Source organism: Octopus sinensis, linkage group LG14 (assembly GCF_006345805.1).
Source record: "Octopus sinensis linkage group LG14, ASM634580v1, whole genome shotgun sequence".
Classification (NCBI taxonomy): Eukaryota; Metazoa; Mollusca; class Cephalopoda; order Octopoda; family Octopodidae; genus Octopus; species Octopus sinensis.
In genome coordinates this window covers 35,037,324-35,057,980 of record NC_043010.1, presented here as the reverse complement: position 1 = coordinate 35,057,980, position 20,657 = coordinate 35,037,324, and the positions used below count along the sequence as shown (strand labels likewise).

The 20,657-nt window shown below is 35.1% G+C and overlaps 1 protein-coding gene across 1 annotated transcript in view; it reads left to right on the top strand.

Annotated features, from left to right (window-relative positions):
* Positions 1-19,152, top strand: part of LOC115219074 (methyltransferase-like protein 27) — a 47,185-nt gene extending 28,033 nt beyond the window's left edge. Inside the window, exons 3-5 of the mRNA XM_029789139.2 lie at positions 12,489-12,627; positions 15,950-16,042; positions 18,806-19,152. Of these exons, the coding sequence (XP_029644999.1) occupies positions 12,489-12,627; positions 15,950-16,042; positions 18,806-18,990 (417 nt within the window). The 3' untranslated portion in view covers positions 18,991-19,152. The remainder of the gene's footprint in view (positions 1-12,488; positions 12,628-15,949; positions 16,043-18,805) is intronic.
* The last annotated feature ends 1,505 nt before the right edge of the window (positions 19,153-20,657 follow it).

The following is a 20,657-nucleotide window of genomic DNA, read 5'->3' as shown; positions in this document are numbered from 1 at the left end:
GAAATCAACGGTGGGGAGGGGGAGGACTTGGGAAAATTTCTCTCATAATTTTTAGGAAAATGTTTTTTTTAAATGAAATTTTATATAAATACCTTTTGTGGGAAAATTTTTTCTGAGGAATGGGGAGAGGACTTTGGAAATTTCACAAGATCCGAGCTTTTCGTCCATATCGGGGATAGCAGGTATAAATCCAAATTTTAAATATTCCTCTGAATATTGATGAACTTTTTTTTGCACTACTCATTTTATGTATTTTTGAATCAGCATAACTACATGTTTCTTTGCCCCTGACTTTGGATTGATCATAGCTTTCAGAAAAATGGATATCTATATATATAAAACTGTAGTTGTGTGAGTGTCTGTCCCCTTCGATTTGGATTCCTAACTACTCCCACATTTTGCGGTGCAGTTTAACCAAATTCGGGTATCTTATAGTCGTGATTCATATCGAGCCCGTCTGAGTATTAGCGCGCGTCTACGATGAGTCTACGATTTAAAAAATAATTTAACATCATTTTTTATTCCATTTTAATGCATAATTTTTCGTGTGTCGAAGGCGGCAGAGTTGGCGTCCATGGTCACACCTGCACCTGTTTACTTGTCCTCCTTCTTCCCTCCCTCGTGAAGCTGTGGGGAAGGGAGTGTAAGGAAATCAACGTCGTAAAGCGTTGTCAAGGAGACCAGGGTTCTTTTAGAACAACGACTTAATGGCTTGAAGACACCAAAACAGAAATGGCTAAGAAAGCCCGAATTGGCATCTATAAGGAAAGTAACTCTCTAAAAATGCTTATATAGTTATTTCCCTTACAAACCCGAGCAACGCTGGGCGATACTGCTAGTTTTTTATGAAATTGTCTATGAATGTGTTATATCATGTAGATTCCGAATATACAAAATTTTGGGGGGAAAGTGTTTTAGGAGGGGTTGGGAGGAGATTTCGGAAATTTCACTGGAGTCCACTTCAGTTCGTCTGAACTTTCAAGAAAATGGGTATTTTTTAATGAAATTCTCTACAAATATACCTCGGACTATGCAGATTCCGAGGACATAGGAATTTTGGGGAAAAACAATTGGGGCTATTTTTGAGAATTGTTCCCCACTCACGGATGCTTCTGAACAAGTCGTCCACATTTGTTTCATTTTGTGCATTTTGTGCATTTGTGCATTCATAGATTTCTACCACACATGCACTCACACATACACACATATATATGTAATTAAAAAAGTTCAAACGGGGAATTATTCCATTCAATATCATGTTTATTATAGAGATTATGTAACAAATTACACTTTATACTTCTATATTTAGCTCTGTGTGTATATTCCTTATTTTTGCTTCTGGTGTCTTCTGCCTTTCTATTAGAAACGTGCAACAGATAAGTCGTCTTAATAACATATTTCTGTGTACCAGACTTTTAGCTGTTATTTTTAGCATAACGAATTTTTTAGTGAGGGCTTCATTTGCCTTCATTGCCTGTTTGTTGCTGCAGTAGAAATCTATGGATGCACAAATGCACAAAACAAAGAAAATGAAACAAATATGGATGACTTGTCCCGAAACACCTGCGTGTGGGGAACAGTTCTCAAAAATAGCCCCCAATTATTTTCTCCTCAAATTCCTATGTCCTTGGAATCTACATAGTCCAAGGTATATTTGCAGAGAATTTCATTTAAAAAATCCATTTTCTTGAAAGTTAAGACAAATTGAAGTAGACTCCGGTGAATTTTCTGAAATTACCACCCCAACTAAAACACTTTCCCACTAAAATTTTGTATGTTTGGAATCTACATGATATAACACATATTTGTTCAAAAAGATTTCAGTATAAACTTTCGGAAAATATGCTAAAAAAGAAACAAAAAAATATTCCCTGAATTTTCTTAGCTTGGAAGTTTTTTCTTACTTTTTTGCTGAATTAACAAAACAGACTGGTGGGAATAAAATGACCTGTTAATTTTCAACTCTGTTCATATATATACATATGTGTGTGTATGTGTGCGTTACCAGTATCATAAATATCTCTTTCTCTCTCTCTCTCTCTCTCTCTCTCTCTCTCTCTCTCTCTTTCTCTCTCTCTATCTCTCTCTCTTTACTACCCACAAGGGGCTACACACGGAGGGGACAAACAAGGACAGACAAACGGATTAAGTCGATTACATTGACCCCAGTGCATTAACTGGTACTTATTTAATCAACCCCGAAAGGATGAATGGCAAAGTTGACCTCGGCGGAATTTGAACTCAGAACGTAGCGGCAGACGAAATACCACCAAAATATTACCATGCCCTACCGGTAGGGCATACACCCTATGTTGGGAATCAGGGATCTACTGTCATTCTAAAACCACCACCACTGCCCCTGCCATTGCCACCATCACTGCCACAACCATTGCCACCACTGTCACCACCACTGTAGCCATCACCATTGCCACTACCACCACCACCACCACGATAACTTCCACCTCCTGAAGTAGTGGCTGACTGACAGTAGATACAAAGACTTATAAAATCTTTTCCTTGTTCTTAAGCATCTCGAACATACAGTCTGCCAGCAGTTCTTTTAGCTTCCGAGTCTTCAAGATTTTTCAAGATTGTCTTTTGTCTCTCTATAACTTATTCTTAAGTAATTAATTGCTAATCTATGTTGGGTAATGTATTCTTCATCAGGAAAGTATTTGTCTTGTTTTCTGCTGAGAATAAAGTCTGTCTAACTTATGTGTTCACCTGATTTGTAGGTAACTAGGTGGCTGGCTTGTTTCGGAAGTTTGTATTGTAGATAGTTACATAACTTTAAGTCTCACCTAACATGTATTTTATAATAAATTTGATTCTACTTTTAGTATTGAGCCCCACCTCATCAGTAAATGTTCTGTACATTTATTTTGACATGTGTGTGGGTGTGTGTGGGTAGCTGATTTAGTCAAGTAATTTGGGTCAAGAGAGAAAAGAATAATGCAATCAAGACAAAGCTGGAAGTACATTGTAACCAGTGGTGTATAATAACACCTGTTGGTCTGATTGGAACTGTGATAATGCAATATAGCCATGGATAAGTAGATAAATAAATACATAGATAGATGACCTTAAATATTAAATGTATTGCTATATTTGGGAATGGTTGTGATTTTTATGCCAATTAAGCACAAATACAATTAGTTTTTCTTCACTATACTTGAAGAACAAGTATATAGTGTGTATATATGAGATTATATATATATATATATATATATATGTATATATATATGTATATATATATATATATATGTATATATAATGTGGAGGCGCAATGGCCTAGTGGTTAGGGCAGCGGACTCGCGGTCGTAGGATCGCGGTTTCGATTCCCAGACTGGGCGTTGTGAGTGTTTATTGAGCGAAAACACCTAAAAGCTCCACGAGGCTCTGGCAGGGGGTGGTGATCCCTGCTGTACTCTTTCACCACTCTTTCTCTCTCTCTTTCTTCTGTTGGCCTGCTCGCTTAGCCAGCGGGGTGGCGTCATTCGAAGGCTAAAACAATGCAAACACATTGTGACCAGCGATGTGTAAAACATCTGATGGTCTGGTCGGTCATGTGATCATGTGATATATATATAATAATAATAATAATAATATGAGGGAATATTATTCCAAACTTACAGGGAAAAATTCAAATTAGAAATACTAAATAAAATTTCACAAAATATAATATATATATATAAATTAGATAAAAAAACACTTTTTAGATTACACCATCTAGAAAATTACATATAATGGAAAGATTAAATATAAGATAAAAAATGTAACGATGATTAAGTAATGTGCAAAATAATAAATAAAACTTATATATTTGGTAGAATAACGACACGTGTTTCGTGGCTATATTTAAGAAATGATTATAGTAGTAGTAGTAAAATCACTTTAATATAAATGTAGCCAAGTAACGTTTTTTGCTTATCTATATTATTTGGATTTTGAATTGTTTTGGGTTTGCTTGTTGTTGTTGTTGTTGTTGTTGTTGTTGAAATATTATTATTTTTATTTATAGTTTCTTGATAGTTATTTGTTACAATCATTATTAGTTATGATATCTATTTATTTAATATGATTTAGTATTATTTTTATAAAGGGATTTAACGTATTACATATAATTTAATTTGAGAATTAGTTTTGTTAGACTATACATTATTTAATAATTAGGTGGTATTTTATCATGTAGTATTACATTTAAGTAAATTAGTTTTTATATTAATTAATATTTTGGTCAACTATATTATTGAGTGAAATATTAAATCTATAGATACTACATATATATTAATAATATAGTTAGTTTATATAATAGGTTTGTGTATATTTGAACCATCTCCTATTTTTGATTCCAGTATTTATGACTTGTACTAGCATTGGGTATATCAATTAAGATGCTAAGACCTATTTTTATACATTTAAAATCCAGTTATATCAATTTAATTGATAAGCATAGTAATGTTGTTTGTTTATTAATATTATTTGGATTTTGTATTATATTGAGTTTGATTGTTGTTATTATTATTATTGTTATTGACTGGATTTTTAGTGGACTGTCGATTGTAGTTGAATGTCTTCATTTGTTCTAATATTTTTTTGTACCTTTCTTTAATTCATGGGGCTTAGATGTTTTTTGTATTTTTCATTAGTAAATAGTTTTCACCATTTTCATTGATAGTTTATTATATTTGTTTACACTAAGTCTTCATGCATTTAATTTTTATAAACACTAATACCTATATATTTTTTTACATTTAAAATTCAGTTATATTATTTTCATCGACAAGCTAGGTAATGGTTTTTGCTTATAAATATTATTTGGCTTTTGAATTATATTGGGTTTGATTATTATTGTTATTATTATTGATGTTGAAATATTATTATTTTTATATATATTGATAGTTATTAATTATGATATCTATTTATTTAATATGATTTAGTATTATTTTTATAAAGGGATTTAACGTATTACATATAATTTAATTTGAGAATTAATTTTGTTAGCCAATACATTATTTAATAATTAGGTGGTATATTTATCAAATAGTATTACTTGAAAATTAGTTTTTATATTAATTGATATTTTGGTCAACTATATTATTAAGTGATATATTAAATCTATAGTTACTACATAGATATTAATAATATAGTTAATTTATATAATGGGTGTGTCTATATTTGAACCATTTCTTATTTTTGATTCCAGTATTTATGGCTTGTACTAGAATTGTGTATATTAATTAATATTAAGGTTTTTAGTATTAATTACTTAATGGGTATTAGACTTTATTTGAATGTTTATTAAATAAATATATTAGTTAATAATCTGATTTAATGTATATAGTTTAAAGTGTTGTATTTAGTTTTCACTTAATGTATAGTTTGTGTCTATATATATATATATATATATATATATATATTTAAAGAATATACTTATTAATTAATTATTTTATTATTGTAGTTATCTTTAACCTGATGAGTGGCTATATTTATATTGAAGTGATTTTACTACTACTACTAATATTTTTACTATAATCATTTATTAAATATAGCCACAAAACACGTGTCGTTATTCTACCAAATATATACGTTTTATTTATTATTTTGCACATTACTTAATCATCGTTATATTTTTTATCTTATATTCAGTCTTTCTATTATATGTAATTTTCTAGATGGTGTAATCTAATTTTTCATTTTGAATTGATAAAAGGTGTTCTTTTTCTAATTTATATATATATATAATTTTGGTGTCGTATCTGATGTGAACTTACCTCCTAGTATTATATATTATAAAATCATGGGATATTGAGTAATGTGATGAATTAAAGTGCATTACATATGTTATAAGCTATTGGGTTGTCTGGAAAGTTCATGCCAATTTATAGTAGCTTACCTTTCAACTTATTATAGAACATGGTTGAGTCCATAAAATAGGATTTGACTGCACCTCCATTTAGAGCACAGTTTAAGCTATCTTTTCGTGGAAGAAGGTTTATGTTCCTATAACCTGTGTTAATTCTGTAACCCTTTAAAATCGAAGATAAGAAAGTTCCTTTTCAGCACTTGATGCTTTGGAAACCAGACAAAAATTGCTGCAGCTTGGCTGGGATGTGTTACCCCACCCTCCATATTCACCAGATATTGCTCCTTCAGATTTCCACTTATTCAGGTCTCATTTCAATTCCTTGGATGACGTAAAAAGATACCTTAATGAATTCTTTGCCATGAAACCACCTCAATTCTAGGAAGAGGGTATTTTCAATTTAAAAGAAAGATGGAGATGCATTGTGTAACAAAATAGTTCATATTTGGTTGATTAAAAATATAATGGCAAGTATTTATTGACCTTTTTCTTTCCTTTAAAAATCGAACTTTCTGGACAACCCAATATATGGTATGGTATGGTATGTGGTATGCTACATGTAGTTACTATCCTATGAATAATCCTGCCTAGTTAGTCTGACTTCATGTTTTTAATGATTAAACTATTTGTTCATTTCTATGATGTTCTACCCTACTAATCATATTATATATATTTTGTTATGGCGCTTATGTAAGTAAGCCTCATAATTATATAACCCTGTGAAACTGTTAAATCATGTATGTTATAGCAAATAGCAAAGTTAACTTTATAACCTATTAAATAGGCACAGGAGTGGCTGTGTGGTAAGTAACTTGCTTACCAACCACATGGTTCTGAGTTCATTCCCACTGCGTGGCACCTTGGGTAAGTGTCTTCTACTATAGCCCCGAGCCAACCAAAGCCTTGTGAGTGGATTTGGTAGATGGAAACTGAAAGAAGTCCATTGTATATATGTATATATATATATATGTATGTGTTTGTGTGTCTGTGTTTGTCCCCCCAACATCGCTTGACAACCGATGCTGGTGTGTTTACGTCCCTGTAACTTAGCAGTTCTGCAAAAGAGACTGATAGAATAAGTACTAGGCTTCCAAAGATTAAGTCCTGGGGTTGATTTGCTCAACTAAAGGTGGTGCTCCAGCATGGCCACAGTCAAATGACTGAAACAAGTAAAAGAGTAAAAGAGACCCCTTCGGTCTGAATACCTCCTACTGCTCTCACTACTACCATACCTATTGCTTCTTCTGTGAGGTTATCTTTATCTCTCTCCTACCTCAAATTTTAATACTCTGTCTCTTTGAAATGTAAGATCTGTATATTTTCTTACTATTCTCTATAATTTCTTATTTATTTTGTTTTCTTATTTTGATATCTTTACCGATTAACCTCTTATCCCTTATAAGTTGTTACTGTTCTGAAATAGAGATATAAACTTTCTAGTTACTTAAGTCAATGAGAGTTGATTATAACATATCCATAATAAAGCATAAATATTTGTGTATATTTGCATGTGTGCATATAGTTAAATATGTGTGTGTATCTGTAAACAACTTTTTTTTCCAATTTTCTTCTGATTCTTAGCTTATAATTAATGGCGGTGCCCTAGCTGAAACTAGAATCAATCATATACATAGCATGATTTATCTCCCCAGTATTCCATAAGTAAATGCCCAGAACAGTCTTTATAGAAACCACCTAATAAGTGAATAATTAAGTACATGAATGAATATTAAACTAATTCTATGTAATCTTCCCTTTCTATTGTTGAAAATTGGTATATATACACATTTTATCAATTTGGTTATAATATCATTTTTAATAATCTTAAATTTTATCTTTATACAGCATAACAATATTGTTTATATACAATCACCCATAATACCCCATGATAATTTTCTCTGTATTGACATCATAGGTTTTATTAGAGTCTTGCCCCTTTAACTGATAATTAACATCTTGTTTTGGGTCTTTCCCTACCCAGCCTCCCTTATAGACAGTTATTTTATACTAATCTTGACAATATTTATGACCATACCCAGCTATGTGCTGTCAACTCATTCCTGCCCTCCATTCTAAACAGACACAGTCTTCTAGTCTTAGATTTGGTAGTTGATAAAAAGATTAATAAATTGAAAATGAACCACAATCCTTTACAAGCTATGACTCCAACAAACTTCATACAGTTCTAGAAGTGTAGTATATTCTTAGCTACATTAGTGGCAACATGGACTCTGTTTGTCTTCTTGCTCTATTAGAGCATTTGAGTAAAATTATATTAATGGGTCCAACTGATTAAAGATTCTATTTATTTATTTATGCAGCTGAGGATAGCCCTGCATTTAAACTGATGTAATGATTGCATTGTTTGATTAAATGGAGCCGCTTGAAATGGTCGTACTGCATCCCTCTTGATATCCTGTTGCTATTTTGATTATACACACACACACACACACACACACACACACATACACACACACACACACACACACACACACACACACACACACACACACACCACCACACAAAGCAACCAATGATTTCATGTGAAAACATCTTCACAATTGTTCTAGCTTGCCACATGGAAGTGTTGGTACTTGTCTTCATTTTAGATAATAATTCACGAAGTTACATGAGACTGAATGGGATTTTGAAATAAACATTCCAACTATGAGAGATAACTTCTGAGAATATCTTAATTGTTATCTTTCATGCATTAGCCTAGGATTTTTGCAAGAAACTGCGTTAACCATAGATTAATTAATTTCTTAATTATTGGTATGGGGTATGCTTGAAACTTTGAAGTAAGAATTGTTTTTTTAAGTATTTAAGGGGATTGGTGGAATGCTTGATAGGGGTGTAGGGGCAGAGAGAGAGAGAGAGAGAGAGAGAGAGAAAGAGAAAAAGAGGAGATTGGTCGGGGAGGTAGTACACTGCTGTCATTTTGACAATGAAGATTCAATTGTTCACAAAGTTGAATTACCTGCTCCTGAATTAACATGTAACTGGCTGAGTATTCCACAGACATGTGGAATTCTCAGGTTGAATCATTGTGAAATGATGCATGATATGGTTCTACCTTTTGAATTACAAGTACAGTCCACCTGACAAGCATCTGCAGAGATTCCATTTCCTTATTTCTTTTAGTGGGGATGTGTTGCTTAGTGGTTCAAGTATTCAGCTCATGATCAAAAGGTTGTGAGTTCAATTCCTGGTGGTGCCTTGTGTCCTTGAGCTAGACACTTAATTTCCTATTGCTCCAGTCTGCACAGCTGTCAAAAATGAGTTATACCTGTAATTCAAATGGCCTGCTTTGTCACATTCTGTGTTGTGTTGAATCTCCCTGAGAACTACATTAAGGGTACATGTGCCTGTGGAGTGATCAGCCTCGAGGTTATTAATTCCACAAGCGGTCTATTTTGTTGATTGCATCAATTGGGACATTCATTGTTGTAACCTGTGACAAAAATAAATGGAACCTCCTCTACCACTGGGAAATCTATTTAATCACAATGTGGGACCCTGGTAGGTGCTCAGAATGGGCCTGAGAAAATGATGCATAAATACATACATACATTAATACACACACACACACTTGCACTCGCACCTGTATACATGCACACACACACACACACTTGTACTCACACCTATATACCCCACCCCCAATGAAAAATTTAACTATTTTCTTTTTTAATATGACTGGCAATGTGTTTCGTTAGTAGTTGATTGATTGTCATATATAAGCTTGTTAGAAAAATAAAAACTATATGACCTTTGTGTGTGTGTGTGTGTTTGTATGTGTTTGTGTGTGTGTGTGTGTGTGTGTGCGTGCATGTGTGTGAAATTCCATCATTTAAAATCAACATATAATGCTTTGCTTTTGATTCCTTTCTTCTCCCCACTCCTGTTTTGAATACGAATTATGAAGTATAGCAATAATACATTTGTCCCAGAATTTATGACAAATATATGCAGTTTCATTTCAATCAACCATTGCAAACCCTCTCACTACATCTCACTGTAATTATAATTTTTCGCATTTCTCTCTCTTACATATGCCTCCAACTGCCTCACTCGTTTCTATCTCCTTGAACACAGACATTGCTTTTCTTATATGGATATGTCTATGTGTGCTCCAGCATGGCCGCAGTTAAAATGACTGAAACAAGTAAAAGAGTAAAAGAGAGTAAAAGAGTATATTCATATATACATACATCTATATATACATACACACACACACAAACATATATATGTATAACATACATGCAGGTGCAGGAGTGGCTGTGTGGTAAATAGCTTGTTTACCAACCACATAGTTCTGGATTCAGTCCCACTTTGTGGCACCTTGGGCAAGTGTCTTCTACCAAAGCCTTGTGAGTGGATTTGGTAGATGGAAACTGAAAGAAGCCCATTGTATATATGTATATATATATATGTATGTGTGTGTGTGTGTGTGTGTGTGTCTGTGTCTTGACAACCGATGCTGGTGTGTTTACGTCCCTGTAACTTAGCGGTTACACACACACACACACACACACACACACACACATACATATGTATGTACATATGTTATAAGGAATAAAAGCGATTAATAAATACAAGCAGGTATCTATAACCCACTCAGTGTGAAACGAATTTGGTTAACTATATTCAACAATCAAATACCAATAAATTCTAGTAGAAAAACCATCCGAGGTAATTCCTTATGGATAACAAGTAAATCCAAACATCATTTAGAAGAATTTCAATCACATCTTTCTTTAATTGATTACACCATACATTACCGAGAATTGTTTCGATTGTGCCAGCATATTTAGATAAAGAAAATGGTATAAAATACCAGTCTAATTAATGTATAGAAAAATATATGAGGGTATGCTGAAAAGTTCCTGGCTTTAAAGGGTTTTACGAAAGGCCTGGTTAGAAGCCCTGTCTTCAGAGTTCTTTTATAGGGCTGAGAAAAACTGAAAGATGGCTGCAATAAGTGTGTAAATCTGAGAAGGGGATATGTTGAATAAAATCATAATTCACTGATCTTCCTGTGTTTTCTATTATCTGTATTTTCTTTTCAGTACCCCTTTGTATGCTAACGCAACACTATCAAGTTAATCCAAAATTGGTTGTGGCACCTTGGGTAAGTGTCTTCTACTATTGCCCTTGGGCCAACTAAAGCCTTGTGAGTAAGTAGACACTTACCCAAGGTGCCACAACCAATTTTGAATTACCTTGATAATTATGCATTAGCGTACAAAGGTGTACTGAAAAGAAAATACAGGAAGATCAGTTCATTTTATATATATATATATATATATATATATATATATAGTAACAGAAAAGAGGAATTTCGATTCACGTGGTGAGTTGTAATGTATATAAGAAATTAAAAAAAGAAAATACGCACACTTACATAGATTTAATGTAATTTTTTATATATCGACCGGTTTCGATTATATGTGTGTGAATTTCATCACACACAACATGGACCAAATTTCTTCTTAAGAAAAAATATATATTCAAATAAGTAAAACATAATATCATGAATAGCGATAGCGAAACCGGTCGATATATTCAAAAACTATATTAAAACTATGTAAGTGTGCATATTTTCCTTTTTAAATTTCTTATATATATATATATATATATATATATATATATATATATATATATATATACATGGGCTGTAATGGGTAAATTGTGACCATTTAATCTTTAATTTTGCACATGCGCATTGTTTTTGATTTTGTTGACTACACAGTATAGTAGGGTCAGTTGGGCACTGTCTGTGAGAAAACCAGCACCATGATGCAATTCACTCTGCTGGAAATTTGAAAACGATATGTTGTACAGCTTGGTATTCACACTGGAAGCTCCAATACAAACATTTCAGAATGTTTGGGTGTCAGTCTGAGGACATATACCAAGAGTGATAAAAATCAAACATCCAGTCAACATCATGTGTTTGGGGTGATCACTAGTGATAGCGACAGTATGCCTCCATTCATCTTCCCACTTGGCCTCAGTCTCAGCATGGAAGCCTACATCAAGTGCCTAAAGGAAGTAGTGCTGCCCTTGATCAAGAGGGTGGCTGTTGGAAGACCCTATATCTGGCAACAGGACTCTGCACCATGCCATGCAAGCAGGAGAACCCAGTCATGGCAATCAGACAATTTCTGTGACTACATCACCTCTAACATCTAAAGTGAGGTTATCATGGTCTTTTCCGTAGGTTTTTCTTCCCACGGATAATCCTTATCTGCTTCCCCCTTTACACCATACATCATGACACTGTGATACAAGATACCTATTGATCGTTTTTTTTCCCTTTTTTCCTTTTTTCTTCTTTTTTCTTTTCTTTTGTTTCTTTTCCTTTTTTTTCTTTTTTCTTTCCTTTTGTTTCTTTTCTTTTTTTTCTTCTTCTTTCCCTTTTACGATCCCTTTTGATCAAAAACCTATCCCACTTTTTTTTTTTTCCCCAAAAAGAAAAGCTCTACTTTGTAATCTATCCTGTCTGTATGCAGCCCAGTGTGGCTAATAAAGAAACATATCTTTCTATATACATATATATATATATATATACACACACACGTATATACTGGTTGACATGAAGAATTTTTTTTTATTGCAGTTAAAAAAGTTTGGTTTCACAAATGTGGATGGGATGGATGCAGCTCGTGGAATGTTGGAGAATGCTGAGAAGAAGAGTGCCTACCAGAACTACATTTGCTCTGTGATTGGTGAAGGTTCTGTCCATGGCATCCCAGATAGTAAGTGTGTCATCCACAATGGTCTAGCTTTAATCTCTCCTGCCTCCTATCATGAATATTATTAACAAAAGTGGTAGTAGTAGTAGTAGTAGTAGTGGTGGTGGTGGTGGTAGTGGTGGCAGTGAATTGGCAGAAACATTAGCTCGCCGGGCAAAATACTTAGCGGTATTTCGTCTGCCGATAGGTTCTGAGTTCAAATTCCACCGAGGACGACTTTGCCTTTCATCCTTTTGGGGTCAATTAAATAAGTACTAGTTACGCACTGGGGTCGATGTAATCGACTTAATCCATTTGTCTGTCCTTGTTTGTCCTCTCTGTGTTTAGCCCCTTGTGGGTAGTAAAGAAATCAGTGGTGTTTGTGGCGGTGGTGGTGGTGGTGGCAGTGGAGGCAGTGGCGGTGGTGGTAGTTGTAGTATTAGTAGTTGATGTTATTTACCTCCGGGTCAGCTTTAGTTGATGAAAAACATCCCTGTCTTGGCCAGACTCTCCATTTTAGGAGTCTCCTAGGATTGCATCATGCAATGCAGCCCTCATTCTTGCTGTTTTCTCTAACAAGAGATTTGCCTGATGTTTGTGGCAAGTGAAACAACCATGTAGATCCTCTTGCTCATTAGCTTGTTATCATTGTTGTTGTTGCTGCTGTTGCTGTTGTTGCTGTTGAGTGAAGCGGTCTTTGTCCCAGAGCTCGCAGTGGGAGAAGTCCGAATCGTGGTCCTTTGCTATTCGTAAGACCCACAGAAGAGAAAGCAGGTCAACCCCCGACACTGAGAGCATCGACAGATAGATGAATGTGCATCCAGGCTCAGTGGTTGCGTAGGAAGTCGGGGACAAGAAACAAGAAGAAAGAGTGAGAGAAAGTTGGTGCGAAAGATTACAACAGTAGTTGGCATTAGGAAGTAGTTGGCATTAGGAAGTGCATCTAGCCATAGAAGCCATACAAAAGCAGCCAATAAAGCTTGGTGCAGTCCTTCAGCTTGTCTGTTCCTGTTGAACTGACCAACACATTCCAACATCAAAAATGGATGTTAAACGATGATGGTGACTTTAAAACACCAACCCCATCTATAACAAAAGCAAAACAAGAGTCAAGTTTTTGGATAGGAGGGATATGTTTGTTGTTTCATCAGGTTAAAACTCTATGCAGAAATAATGAACTGGTGTGTCTAAAGGAGTGTTTAAAATGTGTCGTTGGCCTCATTGTAATTAAATGTGGTTTTATATATCAAGCACTGTGATCTTTCTGTCTGTCCATCCATTTGTCTGTCTGTCTGTATTTACTTATTTCACCTGTCCATCTATGTACTTATCTACACTATTATCTATCTGTCTGTCTTCTGTCTATGTTTGTCTGTCTGTCTATCAAAAGTCTTACCTGTTTTTATCACCTCATTTGTTTACATAGCTAAAATTTAAACCAGTAGCAAAGTACCTATTGCCTGTTACGCTATTTCGATGTGAGTGTGTGTGTGTGTGTGTGTGTGAATGTATGTGTGTGTGTGTGTGTGTGTATTGTGTGAGTATGTGTTAGCTTATATTCATGTAGAATAAAGAAAATGAACTCTCACTTGATGACTCAGTCAGCTAACCTTACAATAAAACAAAACAACCAAGTAAGAGAGAGAGAGAGAGAGAGAAAGAGAAAGAGACGAATGTGTGAGTGTATGTGTGTGTGTGCATGTGTCTCAGGGGTGGGGGCACTGCATAATTAAAAACAAAATAAGAACAACTAGAGAATGTGACTATTTCCCAATCTTCTGTGAAGGCCTTTTAGTCATGAATATAAGAATTCAGAAAGTTTGAAGGGGATTAAGGACACCTGTCATATGTCATAAATGTTTGCCAAGGCCACATCACATCACAGCAATGGTCACTACCTCACTCTCTCTCTCTTTCTCTTTCTCTGTCTATCTATCTGTCTCTCTCACACAAACAAGCACACATGCATATATACAACCTCATACACGCACACGCACACATATTTGTTTGACAATCCCATCAAGGTTCTAAACTTCAGAGCACGTTTTTTTCTCAAAGAATTTGTTCTGAATATCAACTAGTCTTATGTTTATTTTTAATGGTTGATTTTCATTAGTTAAATCAAGATGCCTAGGTTGATAAGTTATTGAATTGTCTGTTCATATATTACAAATTCAAACTTGTGTTTTTGTGCACTCTTTTTATTTGTTGTTGTTGTTGTTATCATCATCATCATCATTATTGAGTGAAAGAGCAGTGCATGCCATCAAAGTGACACTGGGTAAAATATACAAAGCCCAGTATACCCATCATAACTACTCGTCTGATAAGGGTACACTAGGCACTTGCATCACAACCATATGTGTGCGACATGGTGATCTCATATCAAGATAAACAGCACATGACCTTGCAGGTGGGGCCCAGTTAGAATTTTCTTCAGGTTGAGTAGCCCATCCTGCCCAAAAGGTCCCTGAATAAGGGTTGTTTAAGGATGTTGAACAAAACATCCCATGTTTCCAGAGGTGACTTATTCAAACCCCAAAGAATCCCTCTCAACACATGGCTATGATGCTCCCCTACTACTTCTGCTTGTAATCAGAGATGCAGATAAGGGATCGGGGGGGGGGGGCTGACAAAGGCTTTCTCCATGTTAAAGAAAGCCAAGTACAGAGGTTTATCTTTGGCAAGGTATTTCTCCTGCAGCTGTCTTACAAGAAATATAGCATCAGTGGTGCTTCTCTCTGGCACAAACCCAAACTGCATCTCGTCTAAACTGACTCTCTCCCTAATTAGTTGGGCTATGACCCTCTCTGTGACTTTTATCACCTGATCCAACAATTTGATATCTCTAATTATTCATATCTAATCCGTCACCTTTACCTTTGTAGCAGTTGACTATGTCGCTGCTACACCAGTCATTGGGTATGACTCCTTCATGTATCAGACTATATGGGTGACTAGACTATAACCTATGTATATATATATATATAAATATATATAAACACACACACACACACACACACACACACGCACACATACACACACACACACACACACAAAGGTGGCAAGCTGGCACAATTGTTAGCACACCAGGCAAAATGCTTCATGGCATTTCATCTATCTTTATGTTCTGAGTTCATATTCCACCAAGGCCACCTTTGCCTTTCATCCTTTTGGGGTCGATGTAATCGACTAGCTCAAATTTCAGTCAGGTCTTGTGCCTTTAGTAGAAAGAATATATATATATATATATATATATATATATATATATATATAATATATGTAAATATGTATGTATTGATTCTGTATCTATGTATTGCTATGTATTGTTTTTCTTGATTTGTAGGGACCTATGATGTGATCACTATTTCTGGAGGGTTTGGTCCTGGTCATATCACCCTTGAAGCTATACCTGAGATGATTGAGTTAGTCAAGCCAGGTAATGTTAACAGCAATGATCATGTCCTTGCTGTTGCTCTTGTTATTACTTCTTATGCCTTTTTATTGTATTAAACCTAGGGGTAGGTTTTTTTTTGTTGTAGGTGGCAGTGAAAATGTTAATGTTGATGTTACTGTTGTTGTTGTTGTTTAACCCCAGGCAAGCCCTGAATGAGTAGACTTATCAAAAGTATTCCTGTCATGTCTATTCAGTCTTTATTTCAGAGAGAATATATCTAGGACTATAATATCTGATGTCTCTCATACATAAAGAATGCAAAAAAGTGAGGTTTGATTTAAGGGAAACTTGGCTGTTATTTCTAATCATATAGAGGTCTCTTTATGATTTTATAGTTGGTGGTTTTATAGTTTTATGATTTTATAGTTTAGTCCAACCCATGCTAGCATGGAAAACGGACGCTAAACGACGATGATGATGATGATGATGGTGCTGGTGTTATTGGTAATGGTAATGGGGATAATTAGAGAGGGTAATTATGTTAGTGTTACTATGGCTGCTGGTCTTAATGGTGACAATAATGTGTTGTTGGTGTTGGTCATATAGTAGCAGTAGGAATTGTAATACCCATGATCTTTACAGGCCTCCCAAGACTGGGGAGATCAATATGTTGCTTCTTATTTACTTCTAACAGCATCGCCTTACTGGCACGTGAAAAAACATTTGAGCGAGGTCGTTGCCAGTGCTGCTGGACTGGCTCCTCTGCAGGTGGCATGTAAAAAACACCATTTGAGTGGCGTATAGGTTCCCTACCTGGACGGGACGCCGGTAAGCTGCAAGATGCAGGAGGAAAGAGTGAGAGAAAGTTGTGGTGAAAGAGTCAGCAGAAGTTCGCCATTACCTCCTGCCGGAGCTGCATGAGGCTTAGGTGTTTCGCTCATAAACACACACATCGCCCAGTCTGAGATTCGAACCCGTGATCCTTTGATCGCAAGTCCGCTGCTCTAACCACTAGGCCATGTACCTCCACATGACTATGATCTCATTTGGCTTGATAAGTCTTCTCAAATATGGTGTATTGTCAAAGGTCTTGGTCATCTGTCACTATCTCTGTGAGGCCCAGCATTTGAATGGTGCTTTTTATGTGCCACTGGCATGGGTGCCACTCACATGGCACTGGTATTGGCCATGACTACCATTTCACTTGGCTTGACAGATCTTCTCATGCACTGTGTATCACCCAACATTCAAAGGGTGCTTTTTACATGCCAGTAATGCATCACTTGTCATTGCTTCCACAAGGCCCAACATGCAAAGATCATGCTTCACCACCTCATTCTATGTCTTCCTGGGTCTACCTCTTCCATAGGTTCCCTCCACCATTAGAATGTGGAACTTCTACACATGACTGTCCCTGTCCATATGCATCACAATTAGTGGGAATGCTATTCATGGGAGTTGGTTGCTAATCAAGACAATTTTGGTAGGGGACATATTTGAAAATCATTTTGTGTGAAAGATTGTTATGTGAAGTATTTGAATGGAGGCAAGACTGGAGCTTTGTAGACAACCAAAAACTGATGTAGGATAAAGTATTTTCAGGTTCTGAAGTGAAGTCTTGGTCTTTGTAAAATTGTTATCAGAGACCCTCAGAGACGGTTAGGTCAGCATTTGCCATAACTTTTAGTTGTTTGCTTTGCATGACTTCTGAGAGTATTATATAAGTATGTTTCCCTAATATGTATAATGACTGGATATTTGTGATATTGTTGTTATTTAGCCCTCAGCCAGTCTTGACTGAGCAGTTCTATGATCCAAGGCATATAAATCATGATCATCTGGAATTTTGTTTAACCCTTTAGCATTCACAGCCTTACATAATAATAAATAAGCTTTACATTCTGTCAAATGTGAGGCTTATGTATTCTCATTGCTTTTAATTAATCTGCTTTATCTTGTAGCTTTGAAATTTTGATGAGGTAACTTAATTTTTAGACTGATATTGTAAGGTGAGTGTGAGATGCTAGATCTGAACAGTTTGAACATAAAATGTGTAAATTATTTTGACTGGGTGTGGCCAATTTAAATGCTAAAGGGTTAAGGTATTTATCCACATTAGCCTATAGATATATGTATGGGGATGCCCAGAGATGTAGTGGTATATCTGTGTGTGAGTGATCGTATAAGTATGAGCGTATGTGTGAGTGTATTTGTGAAATAGTAAAATTTAGCATGTGCAGCCTACCATGTGAAACAAAGTAAACAGACAATGTACACAATGCTGCTCGTGTTGAGCGTATAGAGGCATGCTCACAGCAAGCGGATTGAAACTGTCAGCTTCTGCTAGATTCAAAGGAGCCAGTTGGATATGATAGCATCGAAATCAAACATTTATTTACAGAGACAGTGATTATATATCACCTGAGGAGATACAACTAGGTCCTATTATACAGGTAAATCTATGTTGTATCGAAACATGTGTAGTGGTTATTAAACAGCTGTCGAAACATACTCCCTCTTCCTTTTGACTCTATTTATTGTTTCCTTTTTATTTTCACACACGAGGAATGCCTAAGCCTAGAATTAGTAGTATACCATAATACTGCCGGCTATCTGGTAATTCTAAGGGTGAACAAGCTCTATTTTGTACTCTAAAACATTCTTGATGGAATACACCTCAACTCTGTCTCTGTGTGTGTGTGTGTATGATTTTCTCTTTTAAAATGATAGGGCGAGACTTGAGGGACATATGATTGCTGTTTGTAGCAAGTAAAGTTATTATTTTTCATTTGTTTTTCTATACAGGTGGTTTCATATTCAACATAACCAGGAAAAACCATTTGAATTCCTTTGAAGAATACAAAGACAAATGGGAACCTTACATTCAGAGTTTAGAAGATGCTGGCAAATGGCGTGAAATAAGTAGAACCATCTTCCGGAATTATTATTTTGAAAAAGATGGCATCATGTTCATACATGAAGTATTATGAATGTCTGTTGAATTGGAAAAGTAAAAATGAAAAGAAAATTGTTACATGAATCACCATTTAACTGTTTATAATCACCATTTTATTTTTGTTTTTGTATATTATTACTATTATTATTGATATTGTTGTTATTATTATATCATTATTATATTATTATTATTATTATTGTTATTGTTATTATTACTATAATCATTAATGTGACAAGCTGGCAGAACCATTAGCATGCCAGACAAAATGCTTTTTGGCATTATGTCTGTCTTCATGGTCTGTTTAAATTCCACCTAGGTTGACAAACCCTCTCGCACAAAATTCCAGGCCTTATGCCTATTGTAGAAAGGTTATTATTATTATTATTATTATTATACTTAGGGCAATGAGCTGGCAGAATCGTTGGCATGCCGGAGTGCCTAGCAGCATTTTGTCCATCTTAATGTTCTGAGTTCAAACTCCACTGAGGTCAACTTTACCTTTCATCCTTTTGGGGTAGATAAATTAAGTACCAGTGAAATATTGTACAAAAGATTATTATTATTATTATTATTATTATTATTATTGTTATTATTATTATTATTAGATAAGGATGTGAGCTGGCAGAATTGTTAGCACACCAGATGAAATGTTTAGCAGCATTTCATCTGTCTTTGGGTTCTGAGATCAATTTCTGTCAGGGTTAACTTTGCCTTTCATCCTTTAGGGGTTGATAAATTAAGTACCAGTTGAGCACTGGTGTCGATGTGATAGACTAGTCCCCTTCCAACAAAATTCAGGCTTTGTGCCTTTAGTTGAAAGGATTATTATCATTATTATTATTATTATTATTATTATTATTATTATTATTATTATTAGATAAGGCAGTGAGCTAGCAGAATCATTAACATGCCTGGTAAATTACTTTGCAGCTCTTTGCCTTTATGTTCTGAGTTCAAATTCTGCCATGATTGACTTTGTGTTTCATCCTTTCATGGTTGATAAAATAAGTACCAGTTTAATACTGGGGTCAATGTAAATGACTAGTCACCTGCCCCAAAATTTCAGGCCTTGTGCCATTAGTAGAAAGGATTATTATTTTTATTAGTGTGGTGACTTGGTAGAATCATTGGAGTATCGATATTCCTTCCTGCTCTCTATATTCTGAGTTCAAATCCTGCTGTGGTCAACTTTGCTTTCATCCTTTTGGGGGTCAATAAAATAAGTACCAGTTGAGCACTGGGGTTGATGTAATCGACTTAGCCCCTCCACCGAACTTGCTGGCCTTGTGATAAAATTTGAAATCATAATTATTATTATATGTTGGACCTTTGCTTTGTGTTTGTATGAGTTGGCTTCAAGAGACAACAAGTTAGAAGTTCGAGTTGGTGTTATGCCTAGGGTGCCATATATTTGGTTTGGCACATAGTATTATTCTAGAGAATGTTTAAGAAAACATAAGAAAATCATAAGTTTGTTTTAAAATTTGAGATAACATAGACAATATTTTAACTAGGATATGGGCAGTTCCCCTGAACACTATCTTTTGAATTTCTGCCATTTTGGGGTTTCCTGGTATCTGAATTAGGTTCCACATTTTGCCAATTTCTATTTCTATTTCAGACACATTTATGTCGATTGGGACAGCCATATCAATGAGGAGGCATGATTTCTGTCTGAAGTCTTTCAATATAATGTCTGGC